The sequence below is a fragment of the Mixophyes fleayi genome, chromosome 9, assembly GCF_038048845.1.
Source record: "Mixophyes fleayi isolate aMixFle1 chromosome 9, aMixFle1.hap1, whole genome shotgun sequence".
Classification (NCBI taxonomy): Eukaryota; Metazoa; Chordata; class Amphibia; order Anura; family Limnodynastidae; genus Mixophyes; species Mixophyes fleayi.
The window spans coordinates 128,230,497-128,246,711 of NC_134410.1; the positions used below are offsets into that span (position 1 = coordinate 128,230,497).

The window sequence follows — 16,215 nt, forward strand, 5'->3', positions numbered from 1 at the left end:
AGTCTGCCAAGCTGTCAGTCACTCTGTGCCTGCTCTGGCAGAGAACCTGCATAGAGATGTAAGAGAGCACGATACCCATATTTAATTTTGTATAGACATTGTCAAATACTAACTTTACTTGCTTTTCAAGTCAGAGCATCAATACATTAACCTATATGGAAGAAAGCAAGATTACAAAAACAAAAAATATTTATCCAGCACATTTCGAAGGCTGCCATAGAATACACGAGAAAATGGATTGAAAAAGCTTCAATGTATAATTAGTTTTATTTAAATATAAATATATACAGTGCATACATATCGTGGGAGATGAAGGTGCAGATCAGAGGGAACCTCAATCGTCAGAAGAACAATGTAACAACACAATCCAAAGATTCCATAAAGTGACATAAATATCACGATAGAGGAACACAGATCCCAATTGTGTTAGTGTTGAGGTTCTCGCCCAGAATGTAACAGTCGCCCACAAAAATGTGTTCTAGACTCACCCAGTTGTAACATCACCCATGTAAACCTTAAAACTTTAATACAATTTAACTTATTTAGATCATACTCTTCGAACATTCAATAAGTCAAAGGTAAAATCATCTATTCATCTAAGTAGTGCGATATAACAACTGGTACATATGAAATATTCCACATTCCAAGGGGTCGGAGCATTCTCCCATGGTAATACACAATGTTCCTGTGAGTGAGCGTATTCAGCCTATGGCGGCGGTTCCCAAAGTGTGCGCCACGGTGCGCTGTCGCTGGGGTGCCGCGAGCCAGCCATAGGAAAAAACAAAGAGCACATAAACTTACCAATCCGCGCGGCGCCGGGACCCAGCAGACTCCTCTCTCCCGCAGCTGTCACTGACGTCGATATTCAGTGACAGCTGCGGGAGAGAGGAGTCTGCTGGGTCCCGGCGCCGCGCGGATTGGTAAGTTTATGTGCTCTTTGTTTCTTCCTATAGCTGGCTCGCGGCAGAGGAGTGAGAGGGAGTGTGACAGCGGGGCAGACAGAGGGGCAGACAGAGGGGCAGACAGAGGGGCAGACAGAGGGGCAGACAGAGGGGCGCAGCGTGGCAGAGGAGTATGACAGAGGGGCAGACAGCGGGGCAGTGGAGGGGGACACAGCGTGAGAGGGGGCAGTAGAGGGGGACACAGCGTGAGAGGGGGCAGTAGAGGGGGACACAGCGTGAGAGGGGGCAGTAGAGGGGGACACAGCGTGAGAGGGGGCAGAGGAGGGGGACACAGCGTGAGAGGGGGCAGAGGAGGGGGACACAGCGTGAGAGGGGGCAGAGGAGGGGGACACAGCGTGAGAGGGGGCAGAGGAGGGGGACACAGCGTGAGAGGGGGCAGAGGAGGGGGACACAGCGTGAGAGGGGGCAGAGGAGGGGGACACAGCGTGAGAGGGGGCAGAGGAGGGGGACACAGCGTGAGAGGGGGCAGAGGAGGGGGACACAGCGTGAGAGGGGGCAGAGGAGGGGGACACAGCGTGAGAGGGGGCAGAGGAGGGGGACACAGCGTGAGAGGGGGCAGAGGAGGGGGACATCGTGAGAGAGGGCAGAGGAGGGGGACATCGTGAGAGAGGGCAGAGGAGGGGGACATCGTGAGAGAGGGCAGAGGAGGGGGGCATCGTGAGAGAGGGCAGAGGAGGGGGGCATCGTGAGAGGGCAGAGGAGGGGGGCATCGTGAGAGAGGGCAGAGGAGGGGGGCATCGTGAGAGAGGGCAGAGGAGGGGGACATCGTGAGAGAGGGCAGAGGAGGGGGACATCGTGAGAGAGGGCAGAGGAGGGGGACATCGTGAGAGAGGGCAGAGGAGGGGGACATCGTGAGAGAGGGCAGAGGAGGGGGACATCGTGAGAGAGGGCAGAGGAGGGGGACATCGTGAGAGAGGGCAGAGGAGGGGGACATCGTGAGAGAGGGCAGAGGAGGGGGACATCGTGAGAGAGGGCAGAGGAGGGGGACATCGTGAGAGAGGGCAGAGGAGGGGGACATCGTGAGAGAGGGCAGAGGAGGGGGACATCGTGAGAGAGGGCAGAGGAGGGGGACATCGTGAGAGAGGGCAGAGGAGGGGGACATCGTGAGAGAGGGCAGAGGAGGGGGACATCGTGAGAGAGGGCAGAGGAGGGGGACATCGTGAGAGAGGGCAGAGGAGGGGGACATCGTGAGAGAGGGCAGAGGAGGGGGACATCGTGAGAGAGGGCAGAGGAGGGGGACATCGTGAGAGAGGGCAGAGGAGGGGGACATCGTGAGAGAGGGCAGAGGAGGGGGACATCGTGAGAGAGGGCAGAGGAGGGGGACATCGTGAGAGAGGGCAGAGGAGGGGGACATCGTGAGAGAGGGCAGAGGAGGGGGGGCAGTGTGTCTGGATGCAGGGGGGGCAGTGTGTCTGGATGCAGAGGGGGCAGTGTGTCTGGATGCAGAGGGGGCAGTGTGTCTGGATGCAGAGGGGGCAGTGTGTCTGGATGCAGAGGGGGCAGTGTGTCTGGATGCAGAGGGGGCAGTGTGTCTGGATGCAAAGGGGGCAGTGTGTCTGGATGCAGAGGGGGCAGTGTGTCTGGATGCAGAGGGGGCAGTGTGTCTGGATGCAGAGGGGGCAGAGTGCCTGAGGACAGAGTGTCTGGATGCAGAGGGGGCATTTTTGCATACAATTAAATAAGTATTTCTGGCCTGACCTAAATACCGATTACAATTTTTAGACCCAACTAAAACAGGACTGCTCAATAATTATTTTGGAGGGGTGCCTTGAAAAAATTTGGAGACTCTAAGGGTGCCGCGAACTGCAAAAGTTTGGGAACCACTGGCCTATGGGATACACCCACCTCTGTGACCTCACGCCAGTGGGGGTGGCTTGTACCAAACATACTCAGGGCCGAAAAAAATGTATTCCTCAATAATACGCTAGTAGAAAATGCAGCACAGTGGCCAGTTCTAATGGAAGACAAAGACTTACAGAATTTACCGTTACACCTACAGGACTCATTGCGTCTGGCAAATGTTACACAAGACACCAGTGGGCGTGGCCTGTCTGACAAAGCCCCGCCCTTTCCTAGGATGCAAGGAGAGGATTACTTTTTAGGTCTATCTCAGATTTACTAAAAGCTTCCAAGACGGAAAAGTGGAGGGGTCACCTGCAGCAACCAATCAGATTCTAGATCAGTGATGGGACACCTGATACAGATCGGGGGGGCCTCATGGTGGGGCCCTCTCACCTTTGAGAAAATGATAGCTAGAGTCTGATTGGTTGCTATGGGTGAAACCTCCACTTTTCCTTATTAGAAGGTTTCGTACAACCTTGTTCTTTATAGACATTTGGACATTTCTGATAGTCTAATCGGTAACACAGCAGTTTGATCTTAGTGTAGAATTATATAATGAGGGAATCTGGAACGGTCTCTGTCTACAAACGTCACATTTCCCCAATATCCAGCACTTGTTTCAGTTATAAATGAACATAAGCGTCATAGTGCGTCAGCGTCTGAACGCGCAGTCGCTGTCTGAACGATGTAAACTAGACCACGTGGAGCCGCTCAGGAGGAGGAGTCTTACCCGACCATGTGACTGCAGTGATGTTACCGCCATCAGTCACTGGATTGTATTGGAGACAGGAGCCGACCTCCCTCTGCCTTGTCCTCGCTGGAAATAAGATTCAATCTGCTCCAGGGTTTTCCCTTTTGTCTCTGGGACACATAAAATGGTGAAGAGAACGTTGAGGCCACAGAAACCAGCAAATAACCAGAACGTGCCATAGGAGGTCAGAAAATCCTGCCAAAAAAAACAGAAAAGTCTCTTACACGGCCGCCACCGTCAAAATGTTACAGGGTATCCTAAAACGGACTATTAATATTCACATCAGACAACGTGCAGCTTGTGAGAACGTAGAATTGTGACCTTCAATTACTAAATCATTTAATTCTAAAATAAAATGTTTGGTCTGAGCTGCGGTCATTGCTGTAAGTAGGGATCACCGAGCACTAGGAGGAGAGCGAAGAACACAAAACCATACGCATGTCCTGCAGTCACTCCGAGCTCGTGCTCTGTCTTGTAAGCTTCAATGATCACCAATAAAAATAAAAAAAATAGGCGCTTTTGCACATCGTATGTTTGATGCATCTCATTAAATATTACAAATAAGAACATCCACATTTAGTTGTAACACACAGGTTCCGGTGACGGACCCCGGCCAAGAGAAGGAGGTGGTATAGTTGGGAACCAGTAGCGTTAAATACATCATGAAACCCTAAAGTCGTCACTTACCATCAGGTCGTGAAAAATCTTTGTCACCAGGAAGGCGCAGCCCCAGTTGGTGACGACACACATTCCGCTGGCCACGCCCCTTGCGCGCAGCGGGAAGATTTCGGACATGATCAGCCAGGGAATAGGGCCCCAGCCGATAGCGAAACCTGCAGAGAGCACCCGAAAGTACAATTAGAGGGGGGGGGGGGGGGGTCCATCTTCTCCTGTCCCTACAGGTATAATAATGACACAAATCTATGGTGTATAAATGAAAAAGAAATGTATATAAAAGGATAAATTCTGCCGGTGCCGGTATATCCTAGTACCCTGAAAGATAACAGCGCCATTAGTTATCATTCACGTACAGCCTTTCTTTTCGAAGAACAATTCATTGTGCTCTCCGAGTTTTAAAACAGCAAATTGCTCTGTGCAAATTAATAGTAACGACAAAATAAAAAACCATACACCAGACGCTAACCTTACTCCCTACAGTGACAGCACCTGTCTATATCAACTGTGCTTGCATTACCCCCTTCTGGTCCCTTTATGGGACAATTCAGCCGTTGCAAAAAGTGATGTATACAAATAAGGTTTTTTATTAACGAAGAGAAAACTCACCCGTGATAAACAGACCCATGCTGAGCAACGCCAACCACGCCAGGTGATCCGCAGTCTCTGCCGCGCTGCCCAAGGTCAGGGGGACGGAGGAGTTGTTTACATGCACTTCCGTGATTTTAAAATACACCCCAAACAGTGCCGCGCTGACCGTCATGATGGTTCCTGAATAAAAATGGGAGAAGCCAGGTGGAAATTGAAGGATTCATCTTGTTTCAGGTACCATCATTCATATAAATAACACGTTGACGTGAAAATCATCTATTAAACTGAACATGTTCAAGGATTCTGTATATTGCTTTATTGAATAAAGATTATTACATACATAAACCCTATAACCAGAAAGTCTCCTCTATTCACAGGGCAGACAGTGTGCTAACGCCAGTCATCAGCGCCATTCGCTTTATAGACGTCAGCAAGCAGGTCCAAAACGTTTTCTACGTTGGGCTGATAACGTGTCTGCATAATAACCTATGAATGGAAGAGACTCTCGGATGTTATCAGATTCAGGTATGGTTAGACACACTTTCTAATAGAGTGTATCTAACCAACAGCTTAGACAGACAGTTTTATTTGTAATATAGGCACTACTGGTTTTTAACATTCAATTATAAAAATATCCATTAAGATGTTTAATTCCCTTTAATATGTTTAAGGAAGTATATATTTTACAGCTACAAAATACTGGTAGCTGCAGTACTGAGAGTATCAGCATTGAGAAGACGTCACCTATCAATACTCCAAGCTGTGGCTACTGCAGAGAGACGGCAAATACCTATAGGGGCTCAGCACAATGCCACAAGGTCAATTTCTATTTATTTTAGCCAAAATAGCGGTGCTCTTAGCAGTGTACTATTAGTTTTTCTGAGCATAGTCATAGGTTAATTATTTTCCTACATGTATATGGCAGACAAGTCACTAGGTCTGTACAACAACAACAAAAAAGTATGTTAAATTACTTCTACCTGAAATAATTAGCAAAATCTTCCTCCCGGCTTTATCCATGATTAACGCCGCAACGGCGGTGAAAACTACCTGGACCAGCCCCACGATGACGGACGCTAAGCTGCTGTTCTGTAAAACATTGCACAGGAATGAGACCGGTCAGCGGGCTTCACTATAAATTCTATATTCTACACCAGGGGGCGCCACGGACCTTGAAATTGGCTTCTTCGAAGATGGTGTCTGCATAAAACATGATGGCGTTGATACCGGTGGCCTGCTGGAAGAACATGAGGAGGATCCCAATGACGAATGGTTTGTAAATGGACGGATTCTGGAAGTCTGCTAACCTCAGGCTGCTCTCCTGATTGGACGAGAACATATAGATCATATACACAAACACAGGGCTTAATTCATTACAATACAACATAGTAATAGATTATTATAGATCTAATCTCACGGTCGGCACCGTACAATGTGAAGGAGCCCGTGATGTCGGCTTAGCCGGCGGTAAAAGACACAATGCTCATCACCGGGGTTACGCATACTTACAGTAGCTTCTGTTTTTGATGCATTGTCTGTTATTTTTCCCCTGGTAAATGGGAAGGGTCCGTACATTTTAAAATATGAAGACGTAATGACTTGAATGTTTGTGGGTTGGATGACAGCCATATAAACAAGAAAGAAATAGATGAGCGAGAGGGAAAATAGAGATATATATGAGAGATAAACCTAATGTAAGAGAAAGATTATAGAGAAGTAAAGAAGTAGTCGTCACAGGGAGAGGACTGCAGAGAAGAGATGTCAGGGAATCAGGGAGAGGGAGGCAGAGATTAGGAGAGGGAAGGAGCAGCCATTACTGGGAAATTATTGCAAAGAAGAAGGGAAGCCATGGAATCATGCACTTGGGTCTGAAAAAGCCAAAGGATAAATATAGTATTGTGGGCACTATAATGGAAACTACTGAGGAGGAAAGGGATCTAGGAGTCACTATTTTAGGTGACATAAAGGCAGGTAAGTAATGTAACAAAGCAATGAGGAAGGCAAGTCAGATGCTTGGTTGCATAGGGAGAGGAATCAGTAGCAGAAAGAAAGAAGTAATAATGTTACTGTATAGATCATTGTATGGCCTCATCTAGAATACTGTGTTCAGTTCTGGAGGCCGTATCTCCAGAAGGATATAATACATTACAGACTGTACAAAGAAGGGCAACAAACATGGTGCATGGTCTACAGCACAAAACTTACCCGGAAAGACTAAAAGATCTTATTATGTATAGTTTGGAGAAGGGAACGGGGGGACATTAGAGAAACTTTCATATATATATCAAGGGTTATAACAAGGTGCAGGAGGGAAACATTCTACAAAGGAAGAGAAGTATTAGAACACGAGGACATGTACTGACACTGGGGGGAAGAGAAGTATTAGAACACGAGGACATGTACTGACACTGGGAGGGAAGAGAAGTATTAGAACACGAGGACATGTACTGACACTGGGGGGGAAGAGATGTATTAGAACACGAGGACATGTACTGACACTGGGGGGGGAAGAGATGTATTAGAACACGAGGACATGTACTGACACTAGGGGGATGAGAAGTATTAGAACACGAGGACATGTACTGACACTGGGGGGGGGAAGAGAAGTATTAGAACACGAGGACATGCACTGACACTGGGGGGAAGAGATGTATTAGAACACGAGGACATGTACTGACACTGGGGGGAAGAGAAGTATTAGAACACGAGGACATGTACTGACACTGGGGGGGAAGAGAAGTATTAGAACACGAGGACATGTACTGACACTGGGGAAAGAGAAGTATTAGAACACGAGGACATGTACTGACACTGGGGGGAAGAGAAGTATTAGAACACGAGGACATGTACTGACACTGGGGGAAGAGAAGTATTAGAACACGAGGACATGTACTGACACTGGGGGGAAGAGAAGTATTAGAACATGAGGACATGTACTGACACTGGGGGGGAAGAGAAGTATTAGAACACGAGGACATGTACTGACACTGGGGGAAGAGAAGTATTAGAACACGAGGACATGTACTGACACTGGGGGAAGTAGGTTCAGAGGAAACTACATCACAGAAAGGGTAGTGGGTAAGTGGAATAGCCTCCCGTCAGAGGTGGTAGAGGCTAATACAGTAGAGCAATTTAATCATGCTTGTGATAGACATAAGAATATCCTTATAAAGGATCAAATAGTGTTTGAGGTTATCATAGGTTAATAAAACAATGGGCAGATTAGATGGGCCAAGCGGTTCTTATCTGCCGTCAAATTCTATCTTTCTATGTAATCATGGACGGAGAGGATAGTCTCAGCCGGAGCCCAGTTGTGGCATTAATACATTTATTATTTAGACATTTAACACATAAAGACAGATATACCTCCTCACTCCCACTAGACTCAATCTGCCGATATTCCCATTCATGGTCCACGTTTGGACCCCGGAGGAATCGGAGAGCAGCCATGGCCTCGGCCCGCCTGTCCTGGTTGATGAGATATCGGGGGCTCTCGGGCATGAAGGACATAAACATAACCATGAGGAACGGTGGGATGGAGCAGAAGACGGCTAACCAGCGCCAGTCCAGGAACATCCCTGGTGACAGAACATGGACAATACACAACGGTGAGAGGAGACCACAACATCCATAAACCATGGCTCCCTCCAGTCCAGCGCCACACCTCCTGCCCAAAATCTGCGTCCATCTCCCGTGGGAGGGGCCACAGACGTGGGAGGATTATGGGAAATAACCCTATGGTAGACATTCCCCCTTCAAAAGCATCAGTACCTGAGATGTAAGCTCCAACAATACCAATGACCACCATTAACTGGACGCAGGACCCCAGGGTTCCTCGTACTCTCGAGTGAGACGTCTCAGAAATATACACCTAAAAATCAGGTTATAATGTAAGTCTCTAAAAATAGATGAGGATAGCTCTTGAGGCCTCAACAGTTCATGTTTTCAGGATTTCTTTAATCCAGAACACGACCGGTTGGTAGCTCTTGGGGACTGGGTTTTAGCACTTCTACCTTAATGTCTAATATGTGACTCCACCTTACTTGGGCCAATAAGGCAATACTGCAGATCCCACATATTACGGTATGCGGTTGACGGTTCGACGTTCATTTGGTCGACATTCAGAAAGTCGACAGAATCATTAGGTCGACAATTCAAACATCAACAGTATTATGTGGTTAAGGATATTACTGCCGAACTAATAATACCGTCAATGTCATGACTGTTGACTTTCCAGCCCTGTCTATATTATGGCGTCGACCATATAAATGTCGATCACGTAACTGTTGGACATATTTATTACAGCCCATATTACAAACTGAAGATATAAAGAAAACTTGGGTCTTGCTGCAGAATAACTTAAATGGTGATTCAGGGAAGAAACTAACTTTGAACACTAAACCTTTACTTATTTAGGGGGAGATCCTCCTTAACCCAACGCGTTTCACTGAACATTTCTAGGAAAAAATTAAAAACAATCCAAATATATAAACAAGGCATACTTTTCCTTTCGACATTGTTGTGTATCTAATGGATACAATTAAATACGTAGATTTTCAAGCTTTGCATTGCTTTAAGGGTATGGTTTGGAAACAAGTTTGTTTATTATAAGGCAGATCCGTCACCCTCACATAAAGTTTCATAAACTTCCTCTTTCAGCACCTTTATGAAACATTGTTCTTATCTTGCTCTATTTTAACCTTAGTTATACATTCAAGCTGCATAATAAAGATCCTTAAACAATAATACTAGCAAAGAAATTGGATGATACTTACAGGGACAACCAGCGAGGTGACTCCGCTAGCCAGACCGGTCAAGACACGTCCGCAGAGTAACATCCAAATACTCTGCGCAGATATGATTAGCATGAACCCAAGGACAAACGGAACAGCACACAGCATGAGACTGAGCTTCCGGCCGATTCGATCGACTATCCAACCGCCAAATATCCCTCCAACGGCGGCTCCGATCGTTACTATAGACTGCAGGGGGAGGAATAGCGCAAATTACCAATCACAGTTCCTACAATGGCTCAAAGTCCTGGGGGTAAATGTATCAAGCCGAGAGTTTTCCGGCGGGTATGAAAATTGGAGATGTTGCCTATAGCAACCAATCAGATTCTAGCTGTCATTTTGTAGAATGTACTAAATAAAGGATAGCTAGAATCTGATTGGATTTTCAAACTCGCCAAAAAACTCTCAGCTTGATACATTTAGCCCCTGGTGTTTGTTAGTCTTACTGAGCTCTGCTCATATAATACTGTATTTTATGTTGTAAGAGGTTGTCTGTATTTCCCTTCAGCTAATCAGACAATGATCAGGACAAAGGTTTAAATTATTTGTTAACAGTTATTTATATTAATTATTATTATTTTAACATATTCTGCGGATGAATATTTCCTCATACACATCAGTCCCTGGAGCTTACAATCTATATTCCTTACCACACGGACACACACACTAGGTACATTTCGTCAGAAGCCAATTAACCTACCAGTGGGTCTATGGAGTGTGGGAGAAAACCCACACAAACATGTGGAGAACATACAATCTCTACACAGATAGGGCCCTGGTGGGAATCGAACCAATGACCCCAACACTGCAAGACAGCAATGCTAACCACCATGCCCTGGTGACCTTTACAGGCTGTTTATGCAGTGAACAACATCTTAATTATTGGTGGCACCAATTGGTGTTTTATGGAGACATAGAAGTATTTAAACATACGCTTCCGAGTGCTGCCAATACCTCTTATTAAAGTCATTCGACAAAACGCGTTGGGTATATACCCATTGTGATTTATTTTCTGGACAGAAGTAAGTCTCGTACCGGAACATCGTTGCTGTTTGAGGAGTGCAGATAATCTTCACTTTTATTGTCTCAATATACGGGCATTTGGAATTGTGATTTCATGCCTTTTCTAGGACTATTAAAGTTTTTGTAATTTTTTTTATTGGCAGCCTTGTTGATTTGACTATATGCTTCTAAGAAAGCTTGATATGGTACGCATATATCAAGAAGCTTCTATCTGTTTGGATATTTAAAAAGAACGTATTACACTATATTGCTCTCTCTGGAGTTCTAGTTCCCAACTCGGATCGATCCTCATAACATGAAAAATTGAAGAGGAAGAGTCATTACTCCTTGTTCATGCAGACATTTTTTTTGGTACACCTCCACCTACCATATGTTGTATTAGAATTGTTTTTGGTTTATTATTGCACTAAACACTTGTCAATTGTCACCTAGAGCCGTTACTGCTTATATTTTATTTATAAAATCTGAATTATTGTCTGCAAATATTTCTGTGTTAGACACTATCCGGTCACTGACTTGGATCAATAAATAAACAGTCTGTTCGAGGAGCGGAGTATGAACAGAACTATAGAAATATGTTGTTCTCTGTCTAGAGGGAGGTAAGACTATACGTTCGGATTTGACCATGTTGCATTTAAGGATATGTTGGGACAACCAGGAGGAGATGGCAGAGAGGCAGCAGGACACCCGAGAGTGGAGGAATGGGGAGAGGTCAGGAGGAGACAGGTAGATTTGGGTGTAATCCTCATAAAGGTGGTACTGGAGGACGAAGGAGCTGATAAGATCACCCAGTGAAGAGATGTACAAGGAAAAGAGCAGAGGGCCAAGGACGGAGCCCTGAGGGACTCCAACGGGAAGTGGGGAAGACGGGGAGGAGGAGAAACAGAGAAAGAGCAGTTAGAGAGGTAGGAGGTGAACCGCGAGAGGACGGTGTCGGACAAGCCAATGGGGCGAAGGGTATACAGCAGAAGCAGGTGATCAACCATGTTGAAGGCTGCAGATAGGCCCAAGAGGGTGATACGAGAGTAGTGGCCTTTAGATTTGGCAGAAAAGAGATAATTAGTGACTTCAGTCCGGGCAGTTTCTGCGGAGTGAAGGGGGCAGACACCAGTTTGGAGAAGATCAATGAGGGAGTTGTCAGAGAGGTAGTTGACGAGGCGGCTGTAGACAAGCCGCTCAAGTAATTTCGAAGCGAAAGGGAGGAGTGAGATGGGGCGGTAGTTGGACAAGGTGGTGGGGTCAAGACTCGTTTCTTTTAAGAATGGGCGAGACAAGGGCGCTTTTGAAGGATGAGGAAAATTTAACTGGTTTCTGACAAAATCAACCCTAGTGTGTGTTTCTTTATGGTAGAGAATATAGAGTGCAAGCTCCACTGCGGCAGGAACTGATGCGAATGATTAAATATTCACTGTGCAGCTCTGCATAATAAGCAAGTGCTATATAAATAACTGTTAATAATTAATTGAATAAGCAATCTGGACACTCTGCCTTATCCTACCGGACTCCCCATTTCTGGAACAACCTACAGTAAATCTGCCACCTGTCTGAGATCTTACAGAACCTCTATCACGTTCTATAACCACAGTCGATAATTAGAATATTTAATGCCTTCTGTCTGTAACTGGGTCACATCAGTATATGATCTATCCCCTACTTAATTGAAAACAATAAGTTACTTCTTCCAGTAAAAAATACTTTGTAAATAAATGTTTGGGCCAAATGATCGTGGCTAAGATGGGTTTATAGGTAACAAGTTAACATTCTGTAAGTGAAACAAATGTAGATAGAAAACAGGAACTTTACTGAGACAGCAAATATCCCCTGACCCTTTACTTCAATTGCTGATTACCATCAGGATATGATAAATAAACAAATTCCCACTTCCCATTTCTCTGCCCCTTCACCCACAATATGACAAGAAGCAGTTATAACACGGACTGCTCTTATCGGTCCAGCACCAGCAGGGTTAATCCACAGTCAGCGTTGTACATTGGGAGGCAGAGAAATGTCTATTCAGCAAAGTTCTATTAAACCTAAACAGGAAGTCACTGTGGAGGACAGAATCCAGCACAGAACATCTCTCATGGTATGGAAAGGTTTTTTTTTTTTTTGCTTTTCTTTTTTTTATTTTGGGGTCCCTCCTCGCCTTGAGACCTTCTCAAACAAACTCTACGAGCAGTAAGGAGGATATTTATATCTAAAGGATATGTAAGGAATGAGAGAGAACAAGACACATCGGCACTGGCAGTCATTTATTAATAAGATACTTTGAATAATGGCGCTCAGGACAATATTCCTGTAGACGCAGGTACCCTCTGCTCCTCGATGTGAAAAGGAGGCAGGGTTGAGATTAAAAAGGGGCGGAGCTATAGTGTGACATTTAAAGGTAAGTCGCGCTTGCACCATAAGAGCCAGGTGTGACCTATTGTAGAACAAATTCTGGGCACTAACTGGTAGAAATTTATAATCACTGTCAGCGCCAGTTTGGTATCTCATTATTGTGACCCTTTTATTTTCTGCAGTGTTGGTTTTGCAAAGTGTTCTGTGCAACAGTTTTAACAACATCCCATGTTTTACCCCCAAAGGGCGAACTTTGCCCAGAGTTGAATTATCCTATATGCCGGATCACGTCTGAGTGATGACAGAAATAAACAGAGATGAGATTCAGGGGGAGCGTGGGTGTTTTGGGGTGGATCAGGGTAATATTGAGTGTCATAGAGAGGGGACCTGATAGTGTACATATTTGGGGGACATAATTGGGGACGGAGGTGTCCACTAAACTGGGTAAACTTTACCACTAAGTGAATTTAATAAGCGTCTTTGGCGAGATCAGTCTCCGTTGAATTTGGAGGTTAGAGGATGCCGTATTTGAACATAATCTAGATCATTTGTAAATGTGAGGGGGTCTGGGAGTATTTTGACAGCTCACAGAAGAATTACCGCACTGCGTAGTTACCCAGATACATCTCCAGAGACCAGCCAATGCCGCCCAGCGCTAACGTCCTGCAAGAATATTGCAGAAATACCCGTCTGCTCTCATTCAGCGGACGGATCCTGCAACGTACAGGTGCAAAGCTCTAAAAACCATGACAGGAAATAGTGCAAGAGACCTACCCCGAACCATGACGCCGTCTCCTTATCCAACACTAGACGAGGGTCATCCGCGTTCTTTAGATTCGAGATGGCCGGAGAGCTGTACCCCAGGACGAAGCCGAAACTCAGGGGTCCCAAAACTGCAGCAAATGTCACCAAGTAGAGGTTCCTGTTCTGAACTTTGCTGCAGGATGGAGGGAGAAAAACAATCGCTCGCTGGTGAAAACAAAATACTATTAACTGCCCCGGTTTCAACACAAATCACCGGACTGGTAAAGTTATGGAATCACAGAAGAAATAATTATATATATATATATATATACACACACACATACACATACATACATACAAGTTAACCCGTGCATGATACTCATGCATTCTAGTCAGATCAAGCTACTTAAGGTCTTAAAAAGGTTCTTGTCATGCATTTGGACCTAGCCCAGGCCTCCTCAAGGGAAGAGCGTTACTTCCCGACGCAAGCGGCCTTTTTAATGTGTGTTCATGAGGTAAAATTACCTCACAAAAATGAGTTTGACCCCTCAACTCGTAAATTTAGCCTTTACTACCCCTCCCACGGGGGGGAAGGGGGGATGATGGAAGTTAACTGACTTGACTATTCTAATTTTTTTGTCAAATAATGTCAGTATACCAAATTTCAGGTCATTTGGATGAGCCCTTTCTGAGAAAATAGTTTTTTACACACACACACACACACACACACACACACACACACCTCTACACATGTGTGTTCATGAGGTAAAATTACCTCACGAAAATGAGTTTGAGCCCTACCAAATTTCAGCCCTTTCTGAAATTTTTTTCCCACACACACTAAGAATTTAGTAGGTCAGTGTATAACTCTGCCCAGCAGGTGGCGCTGCAGCTCGGTTTTATTTTTTCCACACACACACAGATGCCACTAAGTATATATATATATATATATATATATATATATATATATATATATATATACACACACACACACACACACACAAAAGGTGTTTCTAGGATCAGTATAAAAATATGTGGCTTACATATAATGTAATATATTGCCTATTATTAAAGCTGCGCTCAGCATTCCATGTTTTCCAGATCTCCTGTCAGGAGGTATTAATCAGAGACAGCAGAGACAGACGGGCTGTATTATCGGGCCATTATTATTGGCCCTTAGTGAACAGGCATATGACAGTACATGACAATCTAGCGGTCTGTTACAGTGTAAATGCTCTGCCAACAGAAGCCGTGGAATCACAGGATACAAACATTATTCAAGAACATTATGTCAAATTTATCTCAATATCTCAGAATTTACCTCAGATATCTGTGGTGCTGACTCTCAGTGTCCTGAGATCTGGAGGGATCCAGAAGAGGCTCGAAAACATCCGAATCCATTATCCTGAAAGAGACATCACACAAGGAAAATGTAAACCTGTGGCATGTAAACACGTGTGCACAACGCAGCCTGCGGCATATAAACACGTGTGCACAACGCAGCATGTGGCATGTAGTCACATGTGCACAAAGCAGCCTGTGGCAAATAATCACGTGTGCACACATCAGCATATGGTATAAAAACATGTGTCCACGTGGCAGCATGCGGTGTATAAACATGTCCAATATACGTCTACAGAGCATTGATTCCTCAATGAATTCCTGTACAAATATTTGGGATTTATCATGTAAATTGCAGAGGTGACACAGAGACTGCAGAATGAAACATCCGAAAATGGGAATATAATACATGCAAGTAACGGGCACATAATACATGCATATAACAGACAGAGCACCGAGCCGCAGACATGCTTATCACCATGCAGTCTAATACATGTACTATATAGAGGTTCACAGTGACACATATTTGCAGGTGGCCCTAATTTCCAGGGACAGTCCCAGGATTTTGTCCCTGTAAATGGCTCTATTTTTCATACCTCCCTAATACAGTTTATCTTATTCTGTATATTAGATGTCATTCTCACTGCCGGCTCTTATTCACTGTAAGTAAATATTACATAACATCATTTATAATGCACAAGTACGACACTAGAATTATGTTCCAGGTACATGTAACTATGTGGACTTTCCTGCACTGAGGTCCACTCAAAGTGCCCTGGGAAATATCTGTCACATACTGGTAACATTGCACACAGACATACAGTACAGTATATAATAACATAGTATAGTACATAAGAACATAGTATAGTACATAATAATATAATATATTACTATATTACAGCCGCATCACGTGACTCACCCCCAGCTCCCGGCTCTCTCTCCTCTTCTGTGCTAGGGGCATCCGCTGGTCACATGACAGGTAATCACCGGTCAGCTGACATGATCACCTGACGCACACTCCCTACGTCATCTTTGGAATTCTAAAACGATAATATGCTGCGATATGTCTGCCTTACTGGAGCCATTTTGTTGAGGCTGCTATATTAGATCACAATACATGCGGACTCAGGAAACATGGAGGTCAGCAGCAGAA

At 45.0% G+C, this 16,215-nt stretch overlaps 1 protein-coding gene across 3 annotated transcripts in view; it reads right to left on the reverse strand.

Annotated features, from left to right (window-relative positions):
- Positions 1–16,175, reverse strand: part of SLC2A8 (solute carrier family 2 member 8) — a 192,879-nt gene extending 176,704 nt beyond the window's left edge. For all 3 annotated transcript variants that reach the window (XM_075185695.1, XM_075185694.1, XM_075185693.1), the window contains exons 1-11: positions 15,982–16,175; positions 15,043–15,126; positions 13,752–13,914; positions 9,597–9,803; positions 8,593–8,692; positions 8,188–8,399; positions 5,993–6,142; positions 5,802–5,910; positions 4,840–5,001; positions 4,243–4,388; positions 3,535–3,750 (exon numbers count right to left, since the gene is read on the reverse strand). In XM_075185695.1, the coding sequence (XP_075041796.1) occupies positions 3,571–3,750; positions 4,243–4,388; positions 4,840–5,001; positions 5,802–5,910; positions 5,993–6,142; positions 8,188–8,399; positions 8,593–8,692; positions 9,597–9,803; positions 13,752–13,914; positions 15,043–15,122 (1,509 nt within the window). In that variant the 5' untranslated portion in view covers positions 15,123–15,126; positions 15,982–16,175 and the 3' untranslated portion in view covers positions 3,535–3,570. The remainder of the gene's footprint in view (positions 1–3,534; positions 3,751–4,242; positions 4,389–4,839; positions 5,002–5,801; positions 5,911–5,992; positions 6,143–8,187; positions 8,400–8,592; positions 8,693–9,596; positions 9,804–13,751; positions 13,915–15,042; positions 15,127–15,981) is intronic.
- Between the last annotated feature and the right edge of the window lie 40 nt (positions 16,176–16,215).